This window comes from Tauraco erythrolophus, chromosome 11, assembly GCF_009769465.1.
Source record: "Tauraco erythrolophus isolate bTauEry1 chromosome 11, bTauEry1.pri, whole genome shotgun sequence".
In the NCBI taxonomy this organism is placed as follows: Eukaryota; Metazoa; Chordata; class Aves; order Musophagiformes; family Musophagidae; genus Tauraco; species Tauraco erythrolophus.
In genome coordinates, this window is record NC_141475.1 from 28,784,185 (window position 1) to 28,810,682 (window position 26,498).

A 26,498-nucleotide genomic window follows, 5' to 3' on the forward strand; every position below is an offset into this window, starting at 1 on the left:
AAAAGAAAGCAACTTCTGATTCAAAGATGAGTGCAAAGAAAAAGAAGAGGGGCCATCACCCCCTTCTCCAGGGCTGGCATCAACCCTCAACCTCAATCTCCCTCCGCTTCCCTGAGCTGGCAACGGTTTCCTGATGCTGGAGTCATTCTGAGGAAGAGGAGAACACCGTGATCCGATGATGCAGGGTCCCTGCACCAGACAGCTCTGTCTTAAATTAAGCTTGATTGGAGTCACACTGCAGCTTCATCTCCTCTCAGCCACTTGCTCTTTGATTCTGCTAAACTCTTCCTGACATCCCCAGGTCTCGGAAGGGCACTTTTTATCCTGAATGTTTTGCTTTCAGAATCTGCTAGGCTGGACAAAGTATCGCATTTCCAGAAAAATTTCTCCGTCACCCCAAGCTTACATGCCCTGCAAATTCTGCATGCAATGAAAACTCGCTATTAATAATCATTAGCGTACAAACTGGGATTAATAACCATGGGAATTCTCTAAGCACTGACTGGACCACAGACCTGCTGCCGGGGCTGAAAAGGAGCATTTTCTTCTCCCACTGGGAGACCTGCAGTGGGAGGGAGGGCAGGCATGGGGCATGGGTTGAGGGCTAACCTCTTCAACGCCTTTCCAGCACCCAGTTTTAGGATCTGTTCCTACAGGATGGAGCCTCGAAAGAAACCAGCATCCTGGCAGCTGCCAGAGGAGGTTCAGCCCCGCAGTGACCCACCATCCAGTGGTCTGTGTCAGCACACGGCGAGATCCCAATCTCAGCACATCCCAAAGTCACCCCAAAGACTCCCAGATAAAACCTGTTTTAACCAAGACCGCATGGGCTGCGTTTCATCCCATGGCACGCAGACTGCAGACTTCAAACCTGCATATAAATATACCCATAAATATCCCAAACTTCCCAGTCAGCCCCCCGGGGAGATGCCGGCTGTGCGCTGCGCCGCTGCGGGGAGGGGGCTCAGCAGGCAGCCCCCGGCCCACGGAGCTGGTGATTTATCCAGCATCTGGCAGCGCCAGCTTCCAAGCTGGAGTTTGACAGGAGCAGAAGGTGTGTGAAAAGCAGCAGCAAGCGTGCAAATTCCTGCGGGGCCCTGGCAGGAGCTGCTGCTCCGTGCGCAGCTGAGGGTCAGCCAGGATTTATTGCTGGGGTGGGGAACTGGGAGGACAAAACTCGCTTTTGTCTTGCACCTACGGCACGGGGAGCTTCCGACGGAAAGGTAGGAGCAATCCTGGAAGTGTTGGATACCCTGTCCACACCCTTACCCACATGCATCCCCTGTTTTTATCCCATCCTTCCCAATTCGTGCATGGTACGGGCAAGAACCCTACAAAAATAACACAAAAAGCAACGAGCAAGCGGAAATCAAAACCATTCGGAAAAAGGACAGGCATGGGAATATCTGCTGAGCTTTCACACGGCTTTGTAGAGAACTTTATGCTGCAAAAAGAAGGGTGTGCGTGCACGCGTGTGTACACGCACGCGTGTGCGTACGTTGCACGGGGGTGCAGGCACGCACACGTGCGTGTGTCGCTGCGATGGCAGCGAGCAGAAAGCAGCAGGAGCAGGGAGCCGGTTGGTAGGAGCAGCTAAAGAGCTCCTCCTGCCGAAACCCAGAGGGGCGGTGGGCTCACGCTGCACGCAGGCTGTAGGTACCATTCTTCCCACGGAGTAACATGGGATTCCTTACTTCCAGGAGGAAATACCACACTACAAACACTGTACACGCATGCGGATACCCTGGCCACATCCTTACCCACACGCATCCCCCTGTTTTCATCCCGCCCTTCCCCGATTTGTGCACGGTATGGGCAAGAACCTGACAAAAACAACACAAAGAGCAAGTGGAAATCGAAATCATTTGGAAAAAGGATAGGCATGGGAATATCTGCCATCACCATCGCACTAGAGCAGGCTGTATAGTGTGAAAAGAGTAAAAAAGAAAAAAAAACAAACACTTACGAAAAATTACTCTGGCTGTTAAAAAAAGGCCACAGCTGGACGCGGCTCTATAGATCAATCCGCACAGGAAATAGGGAAAACATTAACGCTGTAAGCTATATCCCAATAAATATAATGCAACCGTGCTCTGAACTGAGCAGATTAGGACGGGATTACCGTGCAGGATTATAGGACCCCATCAAGTGCTCTCATATATTTTGCCATCTAAAGATTAGATATTTTAAAGCTTGGATGCATGAAATGAGCCTGATGAAGGGAGCCTGGAAAAGCAGCTATGGCAAAGCCATCATTCCCAAACTCCCCTCTTCTGCAGTAGCCCTGTGGGGTATAAATATGATCCCAGAAGAGGGATAAGGGCTGGAGAGTGCGATCTGCCTGCTCACCCCCTGCACTTTGACTCGTCTCCCACGGCAGCGAGTTTCCCAATTTCACGACGAGATGCAGGAGAGCATTTCCTGTGGTTTCAACCCATTGTGCAGAAATTTCACTTGCATTCCCCAGGTTCCTGCATTATGGGAGACAGGGAGTTACTCGCTACAGGCTGTTGCTGATTTTAAACACATCTGCTGTAATCCCCGTCAATCATCTTTTTTCTAAGCTAAAAGCTTCTTTAATCACCCGGTGCAGGGACAATCCCATCACTCAGGGCCCCCTCCTTCCCATAGCCCAGCTTACTGTATCCTTTTGAAATGGGATGGCCAGCACTGACTGCGGGGTTTGAAATGTCAGCTCCAGACATGTATTTGGGGGGAGAAAAAACAAAAATAAATAAAGAGAAAAATCAGTATTTTACTGTTACGCATGTTACATTTTCTAACACGGTGTTTGCCTTTGTGCCTACCACGAGTTGACATAGCTCAAGGACAAGGTGGATGTTTCAGCCGTGGTTCTTCTGCAGGATCAGTTCATCTTTTCTCCCACGCTGGTCAGTGCTCACCACAAAATCCTGGTACTCACCAAAAGCCTTCTGATGTTCCAGGATCTGATCCTGTTACCCAAGTGCCGTAATTGTGTTGGTGAGGTTACCAAACTGGAGAGCCTCTCTAGTAAATTTAGCATGTTTAACCTCTAGTAATACTTAGAGAGTAAGTAACGACGTCGTTGAAAAACGGCATTTGTTCTGGCACTGCAGACTGCATACTTCACTCCCTTATTGCTTCTCCTGACACAGACTTGTCCCAACACAAGACACACACCAAATTAGACACACAAATCACAGCCCTTTTGCCACCAGTGTGTCCCTAGAGCTCTCTGGTATTCCCTCTCACTGTATTTAGCCACAGAAAGTACTTTCATTTTTCAGAATTAAGAGACATCAGCTATCTGGTCACGGCACTATTTTTATCACCAGCACAAGCCACCTCCTCCTCCTCCTCCTCCTCACACACCAAAGGAGACTGCAAGTGATCCGGGGTAAAGCGAGTGAGGGTGAGTTTTGCCACGAGTTTGTCCCTGGCGATTTGCAGGTGCCTTCTCCTCCCTGCCGTCGCCGTGCCCGACTCCTCGCTGCGGCGGCTGAGCGCCCGCTCTGTGCCCGTGGCGTTTTCTGTCGCAGCCAGGAAAGAAAAAGGAAAAATCCTGCGAAGGGCTATCTGCCGGGCAGTCTTCATGCAAGAGCTGCAGGGTGACAATCCTAAATTTCAAGTTTTTCATTAAAAAAAAAAATCATTTTTTCATTTCAACCAAGAGCAACATAAACTGGGCAGAGCATCCCAGTGCTCCCTCCGGATGCGGGAACTCTGGAGGGCCCCTGCAGGACACCCTAGGGGGGGGTCACTTCAAACGAGGCGAGTTTGCCGGGGGCTTGTGTGCTGTGGAAAGAACCCCCCCAGAGAACAAAACCTCAACCAAACATAAAACAGACAAAAACACGAATAGAAAACTACACCCCCAGCTCCGAAGCTGCCGCGCGGGTTAATCCGGCAGCGCCTCGGGAGCCCGTGACCTCCACAAATATTTTCCACATGCAACATTTGCCAACAGCGTGTTTTGCAAAAGTTGCCTGGGTGCTTTTGCAGACATATACACAGAACATTTCACCTCCAGGCCCTCCAACTGCAGCTGCCCGAGCGCAGAGATGCTGTTTTAACCATGCACCAGCAGAACATCGAGAAGTTTTACCGTCACAGCATCCCAGCTGTGAGGACAGACCCAGCCCACACCGTCTGGTCTTTAAGAGCTCAAACTCCAGCAAAGCGTGTAGGGAAGGCAGCCGTGCAACGGACACCCCGTTGGCTAATAAGAAGGCAAATTGGCTTTGCAAATGGCATTTCATCTGCGAGAAACACTGTTGTCATCAGAAACAAACTACGCTCACGCGCTGCTGCACTTTCGGTTATTCGGTAATAGGCTGAACTAAGCTGTATTTGCTAAAGCAATGAAAGGAAAAAGAACTAATCATCCTATAAATAAAGCAGCTTATGAGCATTTAGTAAGTGTTTCTTGTTAACGATTCATTACTTTCCACACGTAATTAAATAGCTCTTAATAAAAAAAGGAGGTTTTATTGTGCTGTCGTTAGACTAGACCTATGGATATCTGGAGAAATGTCTGGAAGGCAAAACAAGCCATGCTGGAAAACAAAATGTTCAAGCTCACAGTAAAACTAGAAGAGCCCCTGTACTTTTAAAGCTAGCAGAGCAAAAAAACTATAGAAAGCAGCAAGCGGTGACTGCTGGAACATCCCTCCCGCCCGCAGCAGAGCCTTCTGCACAGCCCCTCTCCGGCAGATGTCCGCTTTCTCCAGGGTACGATGTATGTGACACGCAGTATGTTATAGCTGTCTCTGTCAACTATGAAAAAATGCACGTACTTAAAATCAAGCATATGCTTGAATCCATCAGCTTCAACAGAAGTCGAAGCTTTATTTCACCATGACCGAAGGCTCTGATGAACGAAGACCACTCCATCTCCTGAGCCGAGAAACAGAGCGGTGCACAACGCAATTTGCACGGGGCCCGTGCTAGAGCTGAGCGTGCAACCACAGCCCTGGGTGCAAGGCTTCACACCAGCGACCCCAGGAGCACAAGACAGTGCCACAGTATCTCATTAATTACTTTTTTCTGTGACTTAAAAAAAAACTCAGTCTCCAGCAGGTTTGGGGGTTGAGTATCCATCCCTACAGAAGTCTTCTCCCCAACCTCTTTGCAGATCTTCTCCTCCAGGCTGGGCACGTTTTCTGCGCAGCAGCAAGAAGAGATGAACGTTGCTGTGGAGTTTGGATGGACGTGGGTTTGACTGGGTGGCAGCCAGGTTCGGTACTGGGGAGATGTCCGTGCACCGGGGCGGTTTGTGGGATAACCTCCCATGGAGGAAACAAGACTCCAGATGGGAACTGCTTCACGGGAACACCGTGTGACTGCGACGTTACTTGTGCTGTTCAGCGAGGGCACAGTGAGCATTAAACCATGTCTGGAGTGGACCAACACCATAGAAAGTGCAGAATCAGCAGAGAAATCAGATAAATGGGAATTTTCGCATGTGTGGTAACATCAACCATTTCAAACACAACTGCCACATTAGGGATTAGAATCATCCGAGGGGGAGCAAAAGAATTTCTTATTAGAAGCGAGGCAAGCTTCCAGATCCAAAAAACCCGGTTAATCAGAGCATCTCACCGGGGGACAGCATCGCTCCTGCTCGCCCGGAGTGACACCAGGGATTACTTCTCCCATAGCTCAGCTTGGAGCATGGCATCCCTGCGATGCTGTTCCAGTGCCTTTGGACATTTTCCGTTTTCGAACACTGTGGGCTCAGTTCTCTACTTACATTGGCTTCCAAGGCTGTGTAAGCCCAACCTGCTCCGAGGATTCCCGGCCGGAGCGGGCAGAGCAGAGGTACGAAGCCCTTTGCCGTTTCTTCTGATGCTGGCTCCAAAGCACTTCTTTTACCCACTCGGTCCTCCCTGGATAGTGTCTCCCAACAACAACAAATTTCCCCAGCCAGCAGCTAAAGCCGTGACACAACTGTGCTGTTTCCATAAAAACAGTAAATGTGGTGTCTTATTTCAGTTTTAAGCTCAGACTGGCCATGGGCATAAGTCAATCTCTTGGGAAAGCAAATGTTTTGAAGAAAATTTTCTCCTATTAGAAGCACAGAAAAACGTATCTACTTTCCATATGGGAGGTCATCCTTTAAAACTAATCTCTTTTAAAACTAAACAGAACGACAACCGATAGACTAAGCACACTGATGTCTTCTTCGCCCACCGTCCCCCCAGCCTACACCCTCTTTCCCCAGGCTGCCCCAGCTCCCTGCGTGGGTGAGGTCCTCTCCCTTGGATGCTCTTTCTAACACACAAACCACATATTTCACAGCCTGAGCTCAGCCAGACTCAGGTTCTCAGGCTTTCAGTCCGATTGCTCCAGTTTTATGGCAGAGCAGGGTCAGATGTTACATCAAAACACCAGCCACAGTCAGAACGGTTGTTCTCCGTGTTTTCTGTTCGCTCGTTATCCTTTTAACGCACATAAATAAACGAGTTTTCATTAAAGCATCAGAAAGAGTAAACACTTCTACCCAGCTTTGAAAGAGGCAGCTCAGTACTGGACACAACCAACTAACGGTAGAAGAGAAAGATCAAATTCAGAGTTTTGAGATGATAGGTCACACACATTTAGCTTCACCCAGAGTCACGCTAGTTCATACGGCGCTCAGCAAACTCAGAAAAGAAAAGCTACTAAAGCAGCCAACGCCTCCAGGTTTTGTGAGCCTGCTCCAAGGTGTGCAGGGACTGACGGTCACCGACCGACCGCGGCGTCGGATGGGTGCTCGGTCAAGTACCCCCTAGTTCTGGCTGTTGGCCACCAAACAGCCGCCCACGAGCACCCCGGCGGGGGACACGCAGAAGTACCTGTACCTCATCCCCGTCTCCGCTCGGACGGTCTCTTGCAGCGACAGCCCGTGCACATGCAGGAACTTCTCCAGCTGCTTCAGCTCGGTGGCTCGGCTCAGCTTCCCCGGCCAGCCCGCGGCGGCAGGGCCGGCGCCGGGAGCCACGCTGGGCTTCTTCGCTTTCAGGAGAGCCTCGCTCGGCTTCTGCAGGCTCGGCTTGGGGGGTGGGATATCTGCACAGGTGGCCTTGTACAAATGCATGGTCCACACGTGGAGCCACAGAGACCCTGGCTGCCCAGCGGATGCTGGAGCGTGGGGTCCTCAGGAGCTGCCACCCTACGGTCTGCAGAGAGGAGAGCCCGGTACCATCGTGCTCCCACCACTACAAGGTGGTATGAGCTGGGTTGTGTGGCCCAAGAGGACCACGGGACTACGGAGCAGCTTTTTTCTCCCAGTCATTCTTTATATTGGTGCAACTGGCTCATTTTAACTGATGCCCAGGATGGATTGTGGCCAAAATCAGCAATCTTGTTCGTCTGCTGAAACCTATAATGGTCAAGTACTCCAAGGGATAAGGGCTGCCAGTGGGAATAGAGCACCGACCCCGTTTCCCAAGTCTTATATTTAGATAATGAGAAATATTTGTTCAGGATCCAATCCAAGGCCAATAAACGTAAAACAAATATTCTCACAGGGTTTATTTCAGGCCCTGGCCTGGGCAGATGAATGCTGCAGCATCTCTTCTGCAAGTCATGACAACATTTTGTTTTCTCATAGTCCATTGTGAACTCTCACAGCTCAGGTTACCCGGTCTGTAAACTTCCCTGGGATCGGCAGCCTCCTGGGGCTTTGACAATTAATTAAAAAATCAAGGCTAGGGAGCAGCCAAACACCAAGAAAAACAATAACCTAAACAGACAAGGGAAATGCTTGAGAAATGAATGAACTCCGGGCATCAGAGCCAGGGCAGGGAAGAAGCGCCAGCTTTCAGGAGGCTGTGTGTCCCACAGGAGCCCAGGCGTGGATGGAGAGGGGAGCTGGCAAAGCCCCTGAGATGCCACCAGCCACTGCAAAACCAGAACAGGGTGCCTCTCGGCACGGGGCAGCTGGCGAGGACACAGGTACGTGTCTGAGCACTATGCCTACAACTAAATATACCAAACCAACAAACAGTTATTCCACCACTGCTAAAGAGCAAACAAAAAGTCTCCCGTTCTCAGGGTCTTCATCCCTGGGATGTCCTTCATCCCTAGGACAGGTTTCGGGGCATCACCAAAGCCAGTGCAGGAGGGCATCCAGCCCCCTCTGGTCAAGGTAAGATCCAGGAGGACCACGGTGACATTTTCTGGCCAACACCAGCTCACAGCAGACAAATGGTGACAATGTTTGATAGACACCATGGAGGCAGATTTCTGAGGCTCTTCTATTTTAAAAACTCAACTAATTTTCTGACTGTCATTTCATTCCCAAGTACATCAGAAAAATAAGTTAAATAATCAAGTGATAGATGTATCATGAACTCAACTAATCCTTAAATCTTCCAAAGCAGATAAACAAAGACTGATCCCAACCCCAGAACATATTTTAAAAGATTATAATTCAATGTCACAGGGGGGACTTTGGCACGGACATCTGGATTACCCGGTTATTCTTCCTCTGCAACTGGTGTGTCCCAAGGGCACTAACGGACCTCGATGCCCAGGTGTCTGAGCATGGGCTGGTGCGACCAGTGAGCACTGTGCCAGAGAAATTGCTCAGTCTTACTCTGCAGACCCACTGGTATTCCCTTCTTTGGGCTTTGTTAGGCATTCCTGCACTTAACTACTTGCTCCATCTCTCATAGTCTTACTTTGTTTTCTTTCCGCTGTCTTGTTTCTAATTTGTATTCTAGTTAGATTTTTATTGATTTCTAATCCCAGCATGTCTGCAAGACCTTGGTTTGTGCCAGGCACTCCGGGCATCCCCCTCGATCTGGGATTAGGGAAGATTTCACCCGAGCCCTCAGCTGAAGCCCCCCTGTCACTGATGCATTCACGCGTTGCCGGGCAAAATGCTGACCTCCCCCACCCCTCGGGCAGCAGCCCTGTCCCTCGGGTGAGCAACACCCTCGTCCTCCCCCCCCCAGTCCCCAAAATCGCCCCCAGTGAGCCCAGCTGCCCGTCCCCGCGATGCCGCTGCGCGGGGACGGCGGGACCGAGACAGCAACCCGGCAATTCCTGTTTAGGTTCCTGTTTCATTAAGGGTCTTATTCAGCACAGGAGATTAGAGAGTCACACATCTAACTGCCACTAATACTGAGATCCCCTTATATTTTTTAAAGGAGCAAGATGAGATTCTGGAGGCTGCAACATTTAAGATCGATGGGATTAGAAATTCAGCAGTTGCAGATTTTCCCTCCCGAGCAGCTGGTTCGCCGTGGTCCGGGTCCAGGGAGGGCAGGGGGAGGCAGGGACCAGGGACCCGGGGCCAGCAGCACCCAGTAAAGGCTCCCCTGCCATTTTCTCTGGTCACTCACACAGTCTGGGCACAACAGCAACAGCTTTTCAACTAAATCCAAACGAAACTACAGTCATTTGGACAAAACAGCTTGTGAGAAGCAATGCTGAACAACCCCAGGCAGTTTGTGCCGAAGAAGTTACGGGAGCCCAGAAACAAGTTTGCACAATTTTCAAGCTCCGTGATGCAAATCCACAGTACTGCAGGAAAAAAAACAAACCAAACCAACCAACACAACAAATAATCAGAAAAGTCAGATTTGTATAGCCAGAAAGCTTTTGACCATTATAACCATTATTAATTACCATTATAGAATCATAGAATGGTTAGAGTTGGAAGAGACCTCGAAGATCATCCAGTTCCAACCCCCCTGCCATGGGCAGGGACACCCTCCACTACACCAGGTTGCCCAAAGCCTCATCCAACCTGGCCTTGAACACTTCCAGGGATGGGGCATCTACAACTTCTCTGGGCAACCTGTGCCAGTGCCTCACCACCCTCTGAGGGAAAAATTTCTTCCTTAGATCCAATCTAAATCTCCCCTCTTTATGACCATTTTTACCATTATTTGGTAAAAACGGTCCTTTATGACCATTATTACCGTTATTAATTACCATTATGACCATTACTGGAGGGCAAATTGCTGCTGCCCGAGGCGGCGGTGGGGTACATACCTGTGGGGCATGCCAGTGGTGTAGGCGATGGTGTACTCATGGGAGAGCTCGCAGACCCGCAGGTACCAGTTCATCTCCAGCTCCCGCAGCAGAGCCAGCCGCCGGGCACGCTGCTGCAGCGGGCCAGCTCGCCCGCGGCCCTCCTTGCCACTGCTCTCCGAGGAGCTCTTCAGGGCTCTCTCCCTGCTCCCCAGGGACAGCACCGACTGCTTCCTCAGCTTCAGGGCTTCCTCGGCGTTTTTATTCCCCACGGTCCCCGTGCGTGCCGCCAGCATCTCGCGTCCCGCCTGGGCGCGAAGGCAGCGCCCCGGCCCCGAGCTGCTGCCCTCAAATCATCCGAACTGATTTTCAGCACGCGCCTTCCTCCCTCTATAACCTCCCGCTGCCCACAAAGCTGTAATTAGATACGAGCCTGCGGGGCTTAACCAGAAAGAAGAGCTGCGACCTTCTCATGGAAACATCTGCAGCAGCTCCCCGCCTGCCCGCGGGCTCCGGTTCGCGGCGAGTAAGGAGGGCGGCCACACGGAACCACGTGCGAAGCGGCGCACCTAACCCGGACTGGTGCAAAACGGGGTATTTAGAGGGATAGTCGCGGGGAGAAAAGCCCAGCTGGCTCAGGCTGGGAACGCCGGAGGGCTCCGGCAGCGCAGGTGGAGTCACACGTGTGCTCCCCTCGACGGCAAACGGCAGCCACGTGGGCTCGTCTCGGCAAATTGCAGCGCGGGTCCTGCGGACGCGGCCTCGGAGCATCCGTGTCTTCACCGACTCGGCTGCGTTAGAGCCGAGTGGCTGCTCCATCCCTCCTCCTCCTCCTCCTCCATGCAGTGCTCCAGCTCCTCAGTCGCCCCGTCCAGCAGGAACTTCCATTCTCCCAGGGATGCGGAGAAATTCAGACACTCGATCGCTCTTAAGACGAGAACAAAGTTCTGAGTTTTCCTGATCCGTTTGTTTGCTGAGCAAACGGTGTTTCGGGAGAACGCATGAAAGGAGCGGATGCTGGGATTGAATTCATTCCCCTCCCTGGTTTGAAATGTAAAAGCCGATATGGAGATTACAGCACTAATCACAGCAGCCACTTTAGGAGCACAAACACATCCGTGTTTGGAGAGAGAGGCCGGCAAAGAGGGAAAAAGCCCTTTAAAGACACGCAGGATTTTAAACCCTTGCATTGGGAAGAGGAGCAATCGCCCGCCCGTGCCCTGCGCGGACGACACGTCCCACGGGAAAAAGCAACCTGCGAGCAGTTGCAGAGGGATGGGGGCTGGATGAAGTTCCGTTCCCTTTGGGAAGAAGGCCTATAAAATATACCTTCTGCAGAAACTGGTGTTACCCAACCTGTTTAGCAGAGACGGCACTAAACTGTTCTCTGGAAATTCTGCATCACTCTAGAAAAATGACTCAGAATTGGAGCTGGTCACAAATTCTAGTTCTGTGCCTGTTCTAGAATGTTACCTCATTTGTTATTGAGCTTTCTGGCACTTCCCAAAAAGGCAAAGGTTTCCAGCAGCTCCAGAAGCCTTTGAATCAGCTGAAGTAATACATCCATATTTTACAGGTACATAAGTTTTTAGTCTTATAAGAATCTTCAAGTTATTTCACTTGGAAGTTCTTGAACAGCTGCATAAAAGGCACATTGTGCTGACTCAGCCATCCGTGTTTATCATTTCCTTAACTACAGAAACACCCTCTTGTTTCCAGAGACCTTAAAAGGTATCAGTCACGTCAAAAGTAAACGAAATTAAAAGCAGATGCTGACAATTTGTTGCTCTCTAAAGGAGCATTGTTGGTGGTACAGCAGCCTATTGTGCGGGTGGATGTTCCCGGAACGTCTCGTTTAGGCAGGTGATATTGTCTCCTGGATGATTATCTATTCTGGCAGGTAAGGAGACACTCCTCACCTTATGAAAAATGCAGGAATATTGCTTTCCTGAAAGCAAAGCCAACCAGCTGCCTTGAAATATTGATTCCGTGGCTGTATTGAAATACTGGCCCTGTCGCCGAGCACGCTGCACCAGAGCAGCACGGATCCCAGCCTGGCTCTGCAGGGGGACTGTGGGCACCCCCTCACCCAGCCCTCCGCAGCTCCAGAAACCCTCTCCCACTGGGGAACTAACAGACCAACATCTCACCGGTGACCGGTGCCAGACTGGGACCACTCAGCCCCGATATCCTTTCCCAGACGAGGCTGGTGGTTGATCACTACCCAGTTTTCCATGTGCTCCCTCTTCCTGCAGTGAAAGGGGGGAGAAGGGGGTGCCCAGGGGGACGTCTCACCCTGCACCCACCAGGGGGCAGGTGGTCAGGGGGCCGGGGGTGTGGGACTGGGGTACAGTGCTCCGGCCAGGGAAGCTTCAAACCAGTGCCTGCTCAGGGCTGGGGGCATCTCCTTCCTTTGATATTGCTTTTTCTAGGCAATCACTGGTGAAAGCAATAAGCTGTTCTGATTACAATTATGTATTTTAACTCATTTATACACCGTGGGAATTATAGAAACGTTTTTAGGAGTTCCGTGCTTGCAACTTATTGCAAGTTGTTATTAACACTCTTACTCCAGGCTTTGAAAAATTCTACAGCTTTTCTCAAAACGCTTTATCACATTTGGTTTTTACTCCAGTTGCTGTCCCTAGAGCTGGACACACGATACAGAAACCATCTCCCCACGGCCCCGCCGAGTCCCTCCGTGCCCCGGCAGCCCCCCAGCCCGGGCGGGTTAATCTCCCCGCTGCCGAGCGTAATGCCCTGCACTTATCTGTATTAAATGCACAATCCCGAGCTGGCTGCAACCAGGGGAGGTTACAGCAATAACAAGAAGTGCAGAGGTACGGAACAGCCGTTAAAAATCCTAAACAATACAGTTCCCATCGCCAGTTTTAAAGCAGAACGTTCCCGTAACACCCGGCCTCGCCACCTCCGGGGTCAGAACACGGGTTTAATACGTTTTCCTCTGGCTCAGACATTACTTGAGTCAAATTTCCTATTTTTCAGATGTAAACAAGAGAAGTGTTTCTAAAAACCTCCAGTAGATGTTTTCTGCTCGGAAAAGCATTGGGTTCCCGCGGTGAACCAGTACGCTTCCCACGGTTTGCGTTTGTAAAGTTTTTTTTTTTAAAATCTCTTAACTGAAACGCACATCCTGATAGAAAACTGCTTAATTCTGGGCCCTGGCCAGCGAGTGCCTCGCAACGTTGCACAAGGAAAGCCCCTCCTGATTTTCTCCACGATAAATTTATTTTGCCTCGTTCCAAACTGACGGAACGCAGGATGCGAATTCTGCAGCAATTCTACTAAAACTCATGTAAAATCCGTCCTCTTTCAAAATGATCTTAAAATCCACTCTAGCTTTTCAGATTCCACGCTAGCTTCTGAAAAAAAAAAAAAAAAAGTATTCCCCAAAATTTTTCAGCTAAGTATGTATTCACCTAAAATCTATTTGCACACACAGATTCAGCTCATCTCAAGCAGGACAAATTAGCAGCAGTTAATAGCCTGGCAGGTCCTATTCAGTGGGTTTTAAGCTGAAAAACGCCCGCCTTACGCAGGTACAGACCGAGCTGGAAAATATCTGTAAGTGATATCCAAGGAAACATATATATTTCATCCCATGGGAGCACAGTAATTTTCAAAAGCGATCCAATTAGCAAGAGCCTAACCGAGCCCTTCGGGCTGAGGACGCCCCTGCTCCACGCTGTCTGCTACTCACCGTAATCGAAATCCCATCAGGGAGAGATTCCTGAAGGTGTTTAACTGGTTTGAAGTGGTTCGCCCTGCCCTGACAGCGTTTAATTGTAGTGACTTACGAACAGCACGACCAGGGAGACAGACTGGGGGGCACCTCTGAGCTCCTCTCCTGATCCACCCTCCCGTTTCCGAACTTCTGGCAGTGCCAGCGTGGTCCTGGCGCTGTGGTCAGCACCAGCATCTCTGAACACGAGGGGAAAGATCCCAAATGAGTCATTTCAGCGTGTTTCCAAACATAGGCAAACTCTCCAAAAAATTCAGTGCGGCAGGTCGGGCATTCCTTGCTGTTTTCGTTTCTTGGAATATGCTGGAAAGGGATCTGGTGCCCCTCAGCCCTGGTGGGACAGAGGAGCAGCCTTCCCTCCATTTGTTCCTCTACTCGTGGCATGCAGGAGTGACCTGGGGAACAAAGGACAGGTTCAAAACGATGTTTAAAACCCGCTGTGTGTCTGCATCAGGTCTCACTTAGTTTTCAGAACTATTCCTTGGCTCCCCGTGGAGCTGCGGTTCGCCCCCTGTGCCAGCTCTGCAGGTCAGACCCCCCAGAGAGCCCCAAACAAGCAGCACAGGAGGCCAGATCCGACAAGGAGCATTGGAGGGGCACCGTGCCACCCTGCAGGGTGAGGAGCCCGGCATGGCGATAGGAACATGGGGGAGGAAATGGGTGAAAACAGCTGCATCTCAGACACTACTGGAAAACCAAGGGTTAGATACATCTATGTACTTGGAGTTTTAAAGAGAAATGTCAGCATCCAACACACCAGAATCTGGCATTGATATATTCCTACGTATCCAGCCCTCTCCTGGCAAGGACCACAAAAGCATTTCATCTCCCAGCTGCCAGGACAGCCCAAAATTTTGGGCCCTGCTCCCACCCCGGGAGCTGGCACCAGACCCTTACAGCTGCTTCTGTTAGGGAAGGAGCGTCTGGTTTCTCCGTGTTTCTCAGATCTGCTGGCAAATCTTTCCTGGCACACGGGGGAACAGGAGGTGAACTGCCTTCCCCTTGGTTTTATCACACAGGATAGAAACCCAGTGCCATCAGCAGAGCCGGGGACGGGCACCATTGCACGGTCTGAGCTCTGAGCAAGCCCAGCTCCTGCAATGAGCTACATGAGCACCGGGCACCGGCTGCCCACGGGCTCTCCGCTGGCAGAGCAGCTCCAGTCCCTGCAGATGAGCAGATCCCAGATTAGCCATCACACCCAAAACCAGCTGTGTTGCCTATTTTCCACCCGTTTGCTGACCAGCATGGCAGGGGGAGCGGGACTGCCCGCTCCGGCTGTCGCCGTGCCCGCTCTCACCCGGGGACGGTGCCAGTGAGGATGTCTCAGCCGCCCCGTGGGTAACCACAGCAATTTGCTGCTCTTGCAACGCTCCTGTTCCCTCCAGATTCGTTACATCTGGTTGAAACATCGCTGCAATTAAGAGGCAGAGGGTAAAAAACGCCGTATTTCTTCACGCAACGGAGGCGGAGCAGCCGCCCGTCGCAGCACGCTCCCAAAATCCCAAAGGCAGCCCCTTGGAAAGCTCCCAGCTGCCTCTTTGAAGGGCATAAGGGCTCCGGGCAGCTCGGAGAGCACAGCATCACGTTCTGCTTCCAGCAAGTCAATCTGCTGAAATTAAAATATTGAAGTGGAAGTCAGCCCTCTTCAGCTTTTTATCCTCTCAAACAATTTTTAGCTATAATTGCGGGAGCTAAATATAAGCAAATATTTGCTTTGCACCCAAGCAAGAAGAAAAAAAAATCCTGGATATGTTCATTAACACGTTTTTTTCTCCTTGCTGAGCCTTCAGTGAGACCACTGACGAGCAGCTTTTCTGGGTTTGCTCTGGGTTGCACCAAGAGCAACTAGTGATTGAGCAAACCATGATTAGAAAGGGGAAGATTTTCCAAGGTCAAAGGGAATCCAGAGGTTCAGAGCTTGCTGGGGGCAAGCAGCTGCCCGGGGCAGGCAGGCAAGGGACATCATGCTCAGCTCCGCTCCCAGACAACGCTCCATCACTTTTCAGCATAAATTTCAGAGAAAAAGGCTGAGCTGCTTTAGTTGACAAGGTTTTGAGCAGTTAATTCCCTGCTGAGCAGCTTCAGTGCTTCAAGGATGCATTTAGGATTCCTCCTGGACAGGTTTGTGTGCTTGGAGGATCATGTTTGGCTTCCAGAGGTGGAGACACCCCGTCGGGGGTGGCTGTGAGCCCCCGCTCCGACCCAAAGCCATGGGATGGACCAGACATGGGACGTTGAGCTGCCACCTCCCCTCCAAAAAGCGCAGCCAGGAGCCCCGTCCCCAGGAGCCCCATCCCCACACCCGCTCCTCGTGGCCGGGCGCTGCTGGAGCTGCACAACCAGCACATCCATAGCAGAAGCCATGCGATGCTGTTGCGTTGCCATGGCAATCAGTGCTACAGAAGTGACTAAAAATAAATACCAGCTCCGAAAAACACAAAAGATTGTCCTGAATCCAGACCCTGACTCAGCCACCTTCAAACCTGAGTGTGCACGGTGCCAGGTCCCCGCTCGGCAGCCACCCCCGCTTTGCACAGAGGGGATGTTCCCCCCGTACCCCCCCAAAATTCAGCGCGGAGCAGCGAGCATCCTGTCGCAGAGGTACTGTGTTTGCTTCAGTCCTGGGCCACCGCTGAGCCCGGCCACCGACACTGTTGGGAGCTCTGCAGGAGCAGGTGGGCATCTCCCCAGAGCCCTCGGTGGGGCTGTGGTCAGCAAGGAAACCTGTTTTTTTCCTCTAAAAACCCCAGAAATCCACTGCTTCCCACTGTCCTGAGCAGCATCCCACCTCTGCTCCAAGAAACCCAGACAGCTGGGCAAGCCCCCGGGCAGGTCAGACATAAAAAGCCAAGCTGGGCACTTACTTGTCCCATGTCACCTTGCCCAAATGACAACAAAAAAAACGACCCACGTGCATTAGCTGCACTGAGTCACCAGGGTGCAGGTTAAAGTGGACTCAAAGGGTAAGAGCTGCACAAGAGTGTAAGTCCTGGGCACAAAACCCAACATGGGAGCGCTGCAGGAGCAAGAGCCAAGCACCAGCTGGGGCAGAGCGGTGGGACCGGGAGGCCACGGCGCAGAAACACACCAAGTTTCCCCTTCCCAGTGGCACGGCAGGTTCCCACTGGGGAAATAACAGCGCAGGGGCTCTGGTGTCGGTGGCCAGGTCACGGCCCCCGCAAGCCCACGGTCGGCTGGCAGCCCACGTCAGGGTGTGCTGAATTATACATGGCAGCTTTGAATGATTTCTGCGTCGTTAAGGAACGTGTGCGCACAAATACCTCGGCAAATGCCCTTTTTCGCAGAGGGGGTGAGCCCGGACCCCCGGGGAGTGGTGGGGCCAGGGGCTCGGCCAGGGGCAGCCAGTGGGACACAAACTGGGAGGACAGACCCCGACCCTGCGCCCACCCAGGCACAGCCCCTCAGCTTTGTCACTCGCTGCCGGACCCTGTAAGGAGCAGAAACTGTTTCTCTTTAATTAACATTTCTCTTAATTAACACACGATTCAAACTCGGGCTGTCAGTGACGCTTACACTTACCCCAGAAAGTTCTTCAATGGTTTTTTCACCCTAAAAAAACATTAAAAAAAGGAAGAAATCCTGCAAGCAGCTTTGTCTTGGCCCTGGTACCCCGAACCACTCCGGGGAAGGATCACTGAGGAGAACACCCCGGAGAACACACGTTGCAATTGGCAAAACCCATAAAAAGTGAACCCGTGGAAGGGACGTGGAGCTGGTGAGCCCGGAGCAAGGGCGCCCACAGAGCCCCACGCAGCGCAGCGCTCGCCATGGGGCTGTGGGCAGCACCCAAAGCGTGGCCAACCCCCCCCCCCGTCAAACCCAGTGCTGGAAACTGGAGTGGATGTGCCGTTCCCGCTCCCTTGTGCCGAAAACCTACAACCCTTTCTCCGAAGCCAGCGGTGGGGCTGAAGACGTGGGAAGCACAGCCCTGGTAAGGATGTCCCGTTCCAGCCCCCTGGCACCCACCACCCCCGGGATTTGCTCCTCTAGGGATGGGATCAGGGCACGGGAAATATCGCACCCAGCTGCAGCCTCGACAGCTCTGCGAGGACAGGGCAGCGCGTCACTGCACCCCAACTGCCCAGCACATGCTGGGGGACAGTATCCAGGAGCCCTGTGGCACAGGGTGGGTCATAGCCAGGGTTTACCCCCCCCGCTAACGAAAGCTTCTCATGAGCTGGGAAATATTTCCTAGCAGAATTCCCACCGGACTCTTCATTCCTCTGTGACGCTTACAGGAGCAAAATCAACATTTCTGCATGCGGTTACGCACCCCGCTTTGGGGTGGGCTTGTCTGGGGTGGTTTTTTTTCACCTGCCTGACCTTTCTGAGTTGGGGATGCCACCTTTAAGGGCTGCCTTTGCCATCTTCAAAACCAGCGTGAGCAAAACCATAAAGGAAATCCACAGCGCCAAAGCCAGTCAGACTCGTTCAAACGCTAAAGCCATCCCATTTTATAATGAAGTGATTCAGTTACAGCACGGGTTCAGTTTTCTGCAGGTCATGTTCAGGCAATTAAAGAAAGAGAAATAATCCACTCCTCTTGGTGAGACACAACCCAGCTCCCGGCACTGCCCTTCCACGGAAGCGGTTATTAGAGTGCTGCGTCTCAAGCTCTTGTCTGTGATGAGATGCAGGAAATTAAAAGGGAAAGTAAATTTTAGCAGGAAGAGATGCAAAGGACTCTTCATCAGATCTTTAAGCAGAACCATGGAAACGGTCTGGCCGTGACACTGTGCTTCATGACCCCACCTCAATCCTTTACATAGGGCTTTCTTCACGTTTATATGTTGGCCAAGCAGCTTAACGGTCTGAACCGCATCAAAGTCAGTGGCAAACAGGTATTACATCATTGCACAACAGCATCTCTGCTGTCTGCTTCGAATTCAGCACGAAGGAGCAGCAAGAGCAGCCCCACGGCGAGCACTGGGACCCGCAGGAGCACACCGGCGCAGCCGGGACCCCCACCCCTGCCTGGGCGATGCCCGAGCTGCAGCTGGCACCGCGCAGCGACTGAGCCTCAAATTCCCAGTTATGAACCTCACTTTGGAGTCGTGTTCGCTGTGAAACACAGCAGGAATGTTTTAAGATGGATTTTTTTGTTCTATGAGAAAGATCGTTACTGGAGTAAGGTGAAGCAGGAGAGAGAGGAGAATAGGGCTCCTCTGGACAAAGCCAGCGCAGGGCAAGAAGAGCAGCCCCAGAAATGGGTGCCCTGCTATTTAAAGTAACTTAACCGACACAACATCCCAAGAAAACTACCATTAAGTATTTTTTAACAGAAGAAATGACACTGGGAAAACTCCAAGCCGACCGTGAGGGTACCGCGCTGCAGCGTGCAGGACTGCAGGAACAGCCCGTGCTGAAAAGGTACACAAACTTCTTCCAAATCTGCACAAAAAACATCCAGTAATCCAAATTCCTTTTGGTTTTGTGAAGTTTCTGAAAAAGCTTTTGTGGAAAACTACAGTTTTGTGAAAAAGCTTTCTGGCTTCACCTCTGCGACCGTTCTTTCCCCGGCTGCGTTCCCGCTGCAAGGGGTTGCTCCCACGACCTGCCCTGCTCCTGTAACGGACCCCGAGCACCTCCCGGCTCCCTGGGTGGCTGTGGGGTGCACCCAGAGCTGGTGGGATGTACTGGTGGCACCACTGGCCCTCCGCCGGGAACTGGGAGGACACCCGAGGAGCATCCCTGCTCCCGCCACCCAGCACCCCAACGCACCCGGCTGCGCAGCCATCATCTTGCTCAAAACCACCCCGCTGCATCCCCAGCCCCCAAAGCGTGCCAGGGTGATGCTCAGCTGAGACTTGGATGCCCTTCTTACCTCGGATCCTTCCTGCTGCTTCTCCATGAAGTCCCAGCTCTCCTGGATGCTGCACGGAGGGGTTTTGCCCCGGAGCCTCCATCGCTACTGAGCTATGGAAGAAAAACATGCAAAATGAGACATTTGTTCTGAAGACGCCAACAGGATGACAATCCCCCCAAAAAACCTGATCAAAGCCCCCCAGACCCTGCAAGGGACATGGGTCTCAAGCGTGGAGTGACCGCTGGAGCTCCAGCTGCTGAGGCTCGAGAAGAGACGGAGCAGAGGGCGCTGCCGGCAGCACCGCAGCCGCTCAGAAAACCCGCAGGGGATCCGGGGGGAACAGCTCCCTCTGGCACTCTTTGGGGATCAGGGAGCTTGGTCAAACTCGCTCCCACATTGCCCCTGGCACAGCCCAAGCACGGGCACTGCCCGTGGAGTCAGAACCGCCGCGGCGCTCGGCACTGAACCATTCATCGCCAAACCGCGGCTGTTGGGTTTGTTTATTGATGATGGAGCGGAGCTTCGGCAAGAAGTGACCGGATCCCACTCACGCTCTCCTGCAGGTGACAGCAGCTCCTCAAAACTGCACGAGAGGTTTTTGTTCGTACCTGTAACCTCAGCTGCCTTTTTCATTTTAGAGGAGGAATTCGCATTGTGAATTACTGACTTACTGCTAAACCCAAATAAACTGCGGAGCAGAGATCCGCCACAAAACCAACTGCAACCCCAACACAACGAGGTGCCAGGGGAGTTTCCCACTAGGACACTGCACAGCTCCAGCACCCCGAGGGCCAGGGCAGCCTGTCCTCATCCGTGCGGGCATCACCGCGGCGGGTTGATTAACAGGGCTGCTGGAACACGGCCCTATACATGTTTTTAGGCAGAAGTTACATTGGTCATAGCATATCACAGCACAAAAGCATGCAGGAGGCAAGCACCACGGAGCATCCTCGTTATCCTGCAGCGGGGTGTCCTGTCCTGGGACACAGTGAGGGACAGCCGTGCCCCAGCGGGGACGTCTCCTTACCCCGGGATGCTCTGCAACCAGAAAGCAAGACTGCCACAAAACAGCTTCTTCAACCCAAAACGTGCAGTCCATTTATAACGTGGTTTCTACAGGTAAGCCCTAAAAAATAAGTCACACCGATGTTCAAACATAATATTTTTATTTGTGGATAAAAATTAAGGCTCACAGTACTTTATCATTTCACAAGCAGAAAAATGTTAAAAATTGAGAATGATGGGGAACACCCCCGATACAAATTCCTCTAACTGCTGACATGTTTTACTGAAGACTCGAGGTGAACAATTGTACAGGGCAGCTACTGTTAATAGTTTGTAAACTAGGTGCTAAACATAATTTTTTTAAGAAACATGAACAGAGTATTATGTTTCTCTCCACTTCTGGCTGTCCGATACACATGGATTCCATAAAAACACTGAAGAACCGCTGGGATAACACCAACCTTCCTAAGAACAACCCACCACGTCTACAATGCATGGCACAGGTGTCAAACAGGGGGAAGAGCTGAAGACCACTGATTTCATTTCGATAAAACGTTTTGATTATAGTGCAATAGTTTACACTTAAACTTTTCAATATTCATCTTTCTGGCTTAAAAAAAAACAAGCCTGAAACCAAAGTTCCTGAAGAGCACAGGAATTGCTGTCAAGCTCCATTTCGTTATAGACATCAGAGCAACTGAGGTGATGAAAAGATGGTAAAAGTGTATACTATGGGTATCCTGAAGTTTGACACAGAGCTGTACATCCTGCCTATAGTTAAGACGCAACTCCAAGGAGGACTGCCAAGTGTGCAACATGCAGTGAAGATAAGATCTCTGTCCAGCTGTGCTGCGAGCTTGTGGCCCAGAGGTCCAATGGTCACCGTAACCCCCAACCCAACGGGCACTGCCACCACCACGCGAGGTTTCTTGCCAGTTACATCGTGACCATGGGACTATATACTGCAGATTTATTCACACAGAGACCAAGTGTCTCGGTTTTGACCAAGAAAGGTTTGGATTTAAGAGGTGCTCTATATCCTTCACGTTCCTTTTTAGTAATTCCTGTATTCTTTGCATTCCTTTTTAATAATTCCTTCTGGTTTGCCTCTTTGCTGTCAAGGCAACACAAGCTGGCAGCAGCAGCAGCGAGAGCAAGCCCACCTACAAGAAGCAACAACTGCCCCAGCGTTACAAGGCTGGAGGAGTTCTGCACCACCCCAAAAAGATGCGTTTCCTCTCATTGCACCCTTTCCGTCTGAGATGCCAACACAGTAATGAAAACAACTATCCTCAGCTTTTTCTGACAAACAAGTTAAAATGTACTCTAAGGCCATAATTTCATTAGGGAGCTTTCTTTTGAGATGAGCCACACACAAAAGAAAATTTGCTTTCAACAGAACCCACGCTACAACTGATTCTGCCACAGCAAACACTGATTTAGTGTCTTTGACCAACAGCTCTTACAGATCACAATCCAACAATAAAAGAACGTTCGCACTGATAATACTTCACTCCATCACAAAAAGCTCATCCAAAGGGCTCAAGGAGGTTATGATAGATGCAGGTGAGAATTACTACCCCCAATTTATAAAGGAGGCAGCTGAGATATTGATTAAGATTGATTTACCCAAGCTACAAACCTGCCAGGAGCAGGGCTGGGGGGGTGGGGGCAGCCATCCTCACTCCAAATTACACCGGCGGCTGCTCCGGGCTCTCCCACATGCCTGTGTCCCCCAACGGGTTTCGGAGAGCAGGAGGCTCCAACGCCATCTCCTCCCTCAAGGGATAAGCCACCACTCAAAGACACAGGCAAGAGAATAAATTTACACCAGTTAGCCATTTCCTGTAAGCAGAAATTAAACTAAATTTCCATGATGTGTAGGGAGTAAATGAAAGAACAACAGGAAAACGTGTGCCATGGAAAATATAGAACACTTGCAACTGTTATTCCAGTTCACAAATCTATGCAAGTAGCTACAGCCATGAAATACTCCATGTTACTGAACAGTTTAAGAGAAGTATTTTACCCCGTGATACTACAGTAATCTTGCAGTTGAATGAAATGCAACCGCTTAAATTAAAAAAAAAAACAAAACAAACCAGTAAGAGGGATGAGCCTGGATACACAGCCACAGTTCCATGGGCGGAGGCACCCGGCAGGCACCCAGCAAACTGCTCAGGTCAGAACTTCACCGCTCCTTTCGCAGACAGCGATCGCAGGGCATGCTCAAAATTCTCAGGAGGCCAGAAATAGATTTGCCTCAACACATCAGGAAAGCGCAGGTGTCCAAATTAACCACCTCTCCAATTATTGCTTAGCTACATAAAGAGCAGAGTATGAACCGCGGAAGGGATCCGTACGGATGGGGTAAGTCACCTCCGATACCATGATTCCACACTACCGACTACAACGACCTGAAAGATCAAGCTAAGTACAATACATACGGAAAAAAATTCCTGTAAAAAGCAAACGTGTAGAAAATCAACTGTCATCAAGTACAAGGAAAGCACACGGGCAGCAGGCTGCCAGGGGACCGCTGCGCGAGCCTCGGAGGACAGACACGGATTCGTGGATCCAGTAGCTCTGGTGCAACAGCTTTGCCAACTGCACTCCCATTTTTTACACTTCTATCCGAGTCCCCAGAAGCACACAGAGGTACTTCACTGGCTGGAACTGGACATATGTGTACATGCAAGTGCATGCTACAGATCGGGCAGCGCGCGACCAACACGCGCACCTACCGAGCGGTGCAGGAGGGAGGGAGTACAGAAAGCCAGACAGAGGTAATTCCATAATATTTTAGCATCACTCTTTTGGAGCTCCACGTTATTGCCATGGGCTAATACGTCAAACGATATAGAACAGGCTAAACAGTATACGACAGATACACGGTAATTCCACGACTCAACGGTACCCACTACTCCATTTGGCAAAATATTTATTTATAATAAATCCGTTCAAAAGCAGTTGGTCGCAAAGAATTCATTTGACATTTTTAGGCTGTAACAATGCTTTTGGTAGAAGTAAATAAACTGTCTCTTTTTACACAGTGTACAAAAGCAAAGAGACGTTGAAATGACAGTTAACAACAAAACACATGAGAACAGGAAGAATCGGTCAGACAAAGGCAAAAGCAACAGGAATCCGTCCGCGCGCTGGCAACGCTGCCGTGATTATTTACCCGTACAAATCCTCAGCCCCCACTTTGTTATCATCCCCAGCACAGCTCTGAACTGCAGGTTTATGCTCCAGGAGAGGAATCTGATGCGATGTAGCAGCTCCAGTCACTCTTTCACAGTACTGCATGTCAACACTGGGAATGGTTTCTGATATGATTTAGACTGCACACAGTACTTAATAGAAAAAAGTTAATTACTCCCACTCCGTAGTTCCTGGTGGCTTTGATGTCAAGTCATACATCACCCGAGAAATGCCAGGAATCTTCTTAATCTCCGACACCATTTTTAACACAACCTATTGTGGAAAAGAAAAAACATCAGGAAAAAAGCAGGTAGAACAGACCGGATGAAAACTATTCTATAAAAGCTTAAAAAGGAGAACTTTGTTCACACCAGTTCTGTCGTTATACACAGGAGAGAAAGAGCCTATAGCTATTAGCATATTATCACCAATTAAGAAACACAATCAACTTAAACAAAACCTTCAGCTTCATGGTATCTGCAGTTACACTTGGAGCTTGCTGATTTTTGGCACTGATAATAAGCAATACACTTCCCCCGAGACAGCAGCTCTTCAGCTTCAGAACTGTTTCTTGAAAATTCAGCAGGAACATACGCTGCTACGTGTTACGATCAATCATTTTCAGACTTCTCGCAGACCACCAAACACAAAGCAACAGCCTGAGTGAAACCCCTTTCAAAACAAAAAAGGGAGCTCTAAACATCAAAAAAAACCACCACAGAAAGAGGCATCCAAAGGAAGGAGTTTCCATTGAGAGTTATTCTCCAGAGTTCACAATCAATTCACGTTAGCAAAAGTATTCCTGATGAGATTTTGCTGATCCTTCAAAGTTCAGCTTCCTTAAAAATCCTACAGCTCACTACAATGCCACTTCCATGACATGCTGCTTTACAGCACAAGGATAAATTAAACAATGCATCGCTCTTCATGGAAAAAACACAGACCATTTTTCATCAAATACAATTATTTTCTCCATAAATACAGGTATTTTTTACAACTTCTACTACTTTGTTATTACATCATTACCTAGCCTTAAAGCGACCGCTTCACATCTTGAAGGATGGGGGGGGTTTTCCTTTGGTTGCAGTTTTTCTGGTGTTTGGTTGATTTGTTTGGTTTTTTTTAAACACAAATTTCAAAGTCAAACGAATCCTCATTTTAAATAATGGAATAGTTTACATGGTAACTTAACCTTGAATCATTTCTTTTTAAATGGATAGGCTGCCTTCAGGTAGATGGCTTCTGTTACATACAATGCCTAAATGCTCTTAAAGGATGTTTAAAAAAAAGTCAATTCTGTTCCTCATCTACACTGCATTCCCAGAGAGACAAAGCACTTCAAACTGGGCATGGATAAAGTTTCTCAGAAAAATATGCCTGAACTAGACTCCTAAATCCTTTCAGTGATCTAAATAGGAAATGGCACACTAAGATGTTAAACAGTAGGTTCCAGTAAAATCAGAAGTGGTGATCAAGGGCAATTCTCTAAGTCAAGACACTTCCAATTACTAATGCAAAAAAATAATCTCAAAATCCCAGGAATGGTTGGGATATTCTTTCTTTTCTAATTGATGCTATTTTGGCTCAGCTCTGCTGGAAAGCCTTTAAGTTTCTCATACCCATCTGCCAGCTTCCCATTTTGTTAGTTTTTCCCAAAACACCACCATATTCTTCCTAAAGAATACTGTGAGAGAGACAAAAAATGGCAATAAAAATTGAAGCCAGGGCAAGCAATCAAGAGGGAGGTAAGTCAAAATAAGTCATGTACAATACTCGCTCATGCTGAAAAGAAACTTGAAAACCTGAATTACCTCTTCTGGAACCTCATTACCAGGAGTTGCTGCAATACCAGTCATAAAATCACTTGTAATAAAAGTTCGAATAACCACAGATCTTTGACAGGAAGGTTGTTTCTGTAGGGGGTCCCGATCAAAATGCAACGGTGTCAGTATTATTGGCATCTGGCTAATTTTTCCGGCATAACCTTCAGAAAATAGTAGTACAAAGCGTGTTAATTTGGTTTAAAGACACAAGCATGATAGAAGTTTTACAGAATTTCCCACATGTAATTCAAACTTCATACCAGGAGCTACATTTACATCTTCTGGGATCTTTTTGCTACTGCTGCCACAGCCCAGAAGATCCCACTCAGTGGTGCATACACTGAAATTACCCAAATTGCCACTTGAAATGATCTTCAGCACTCGCAGGCACGTGGAACAAAACCAGATAACCTCCGTTATCCCTGCAGTTCACTGGGAATGCCATTTAAGATCTACTTTCCTTCCCACATAACATAACCACGAGGTTTTATCTAACCCCATATCAAGCCCAAGACAGAGCCATTCACATGTGTCTCTGTCTTTGACATATTTAAAGCTCTGAAGCATCTCTGTTGCTGCTGGTTGATAGGTAACCCCAAACAATCACCTCTCACTTTTGTTTTTTTTTTTTAAAATATCTCCTTCTGAAAGCCAATACACAGACCCCATAATTTCACTGGTTAAATGATCTAAAAGTTTGAGATTCAGGCACGTGGCAGGGTGCAGAGCCAGGATCTCACCCTCTGCTAGCACCGGCCTGAGCTGTTGGTACAAGGAGTCTTTCTCACTAAATGATAACTCCAAGTCTCATTTTTGGAAGTGATTCACTCACACAAAGCCAAGTGTCGCCAAAAGTTAGCGAGACACATCTACAGTTTTACAAACACAACCGACGGTGTTATCCTCAGCCTTTTGAGGCTATTTT

General features: G+C 49.8%; 2 protein-coding genes across 4 annotated transcripts in view; both read right to left on the reverse strand.

Moving 5' to 3' along the window:
* The window catches only part of KCNAB1 (potassium voltage-gated channel subfamily A regulatory beta subunit 1), a 62,283-nt gene extending 52,039 nt beyond the window's left edge, over positions 1-10,244 (reverse strand). For 2 of the 3 annotated variants that reach the window (XM_086618066.1, XM_086618063.1), the window contains exon 1: positions 9,970-10,244. In XM_086618066.1, the coding sequence (XP_086474192.1) occupies positions 9,970-10,244 (275 nt within the window). Of the gene's footprint in view, positions 1-6,818; positions 7,061-9,969 lie in introns of those variants that run through there. The other variant, XM_086618064.1, reaches the window with a different exon arrangement.
* Positions 10,245-20,785: 10,541 nt separating this feature from the next.
* GMPS (guanosine monophosphate synthase) overlaps positions 20,786-26,498 on the reverse strand; it is a 29,035-nt gene continuing 23,322 nt past the window's right edge. The window contains exons 15-16 of the mRNA XM_086618210.1: positions 25,562-25,734; positions 20,786-24,023 (exon numbers count right to left, since the gene is read on the reverse strand). Of these exons, the coding sequence (XP_086474336.1) occupies positions 23,922-24,023; positions 25,562-25,734 (275 nt within the window). The 3' untranslated portion in view covers positions 20,786-23,921. The remainder of the gene's footprint in view (positions 24,024-25,561; positions 25,735-26,498) is intronic.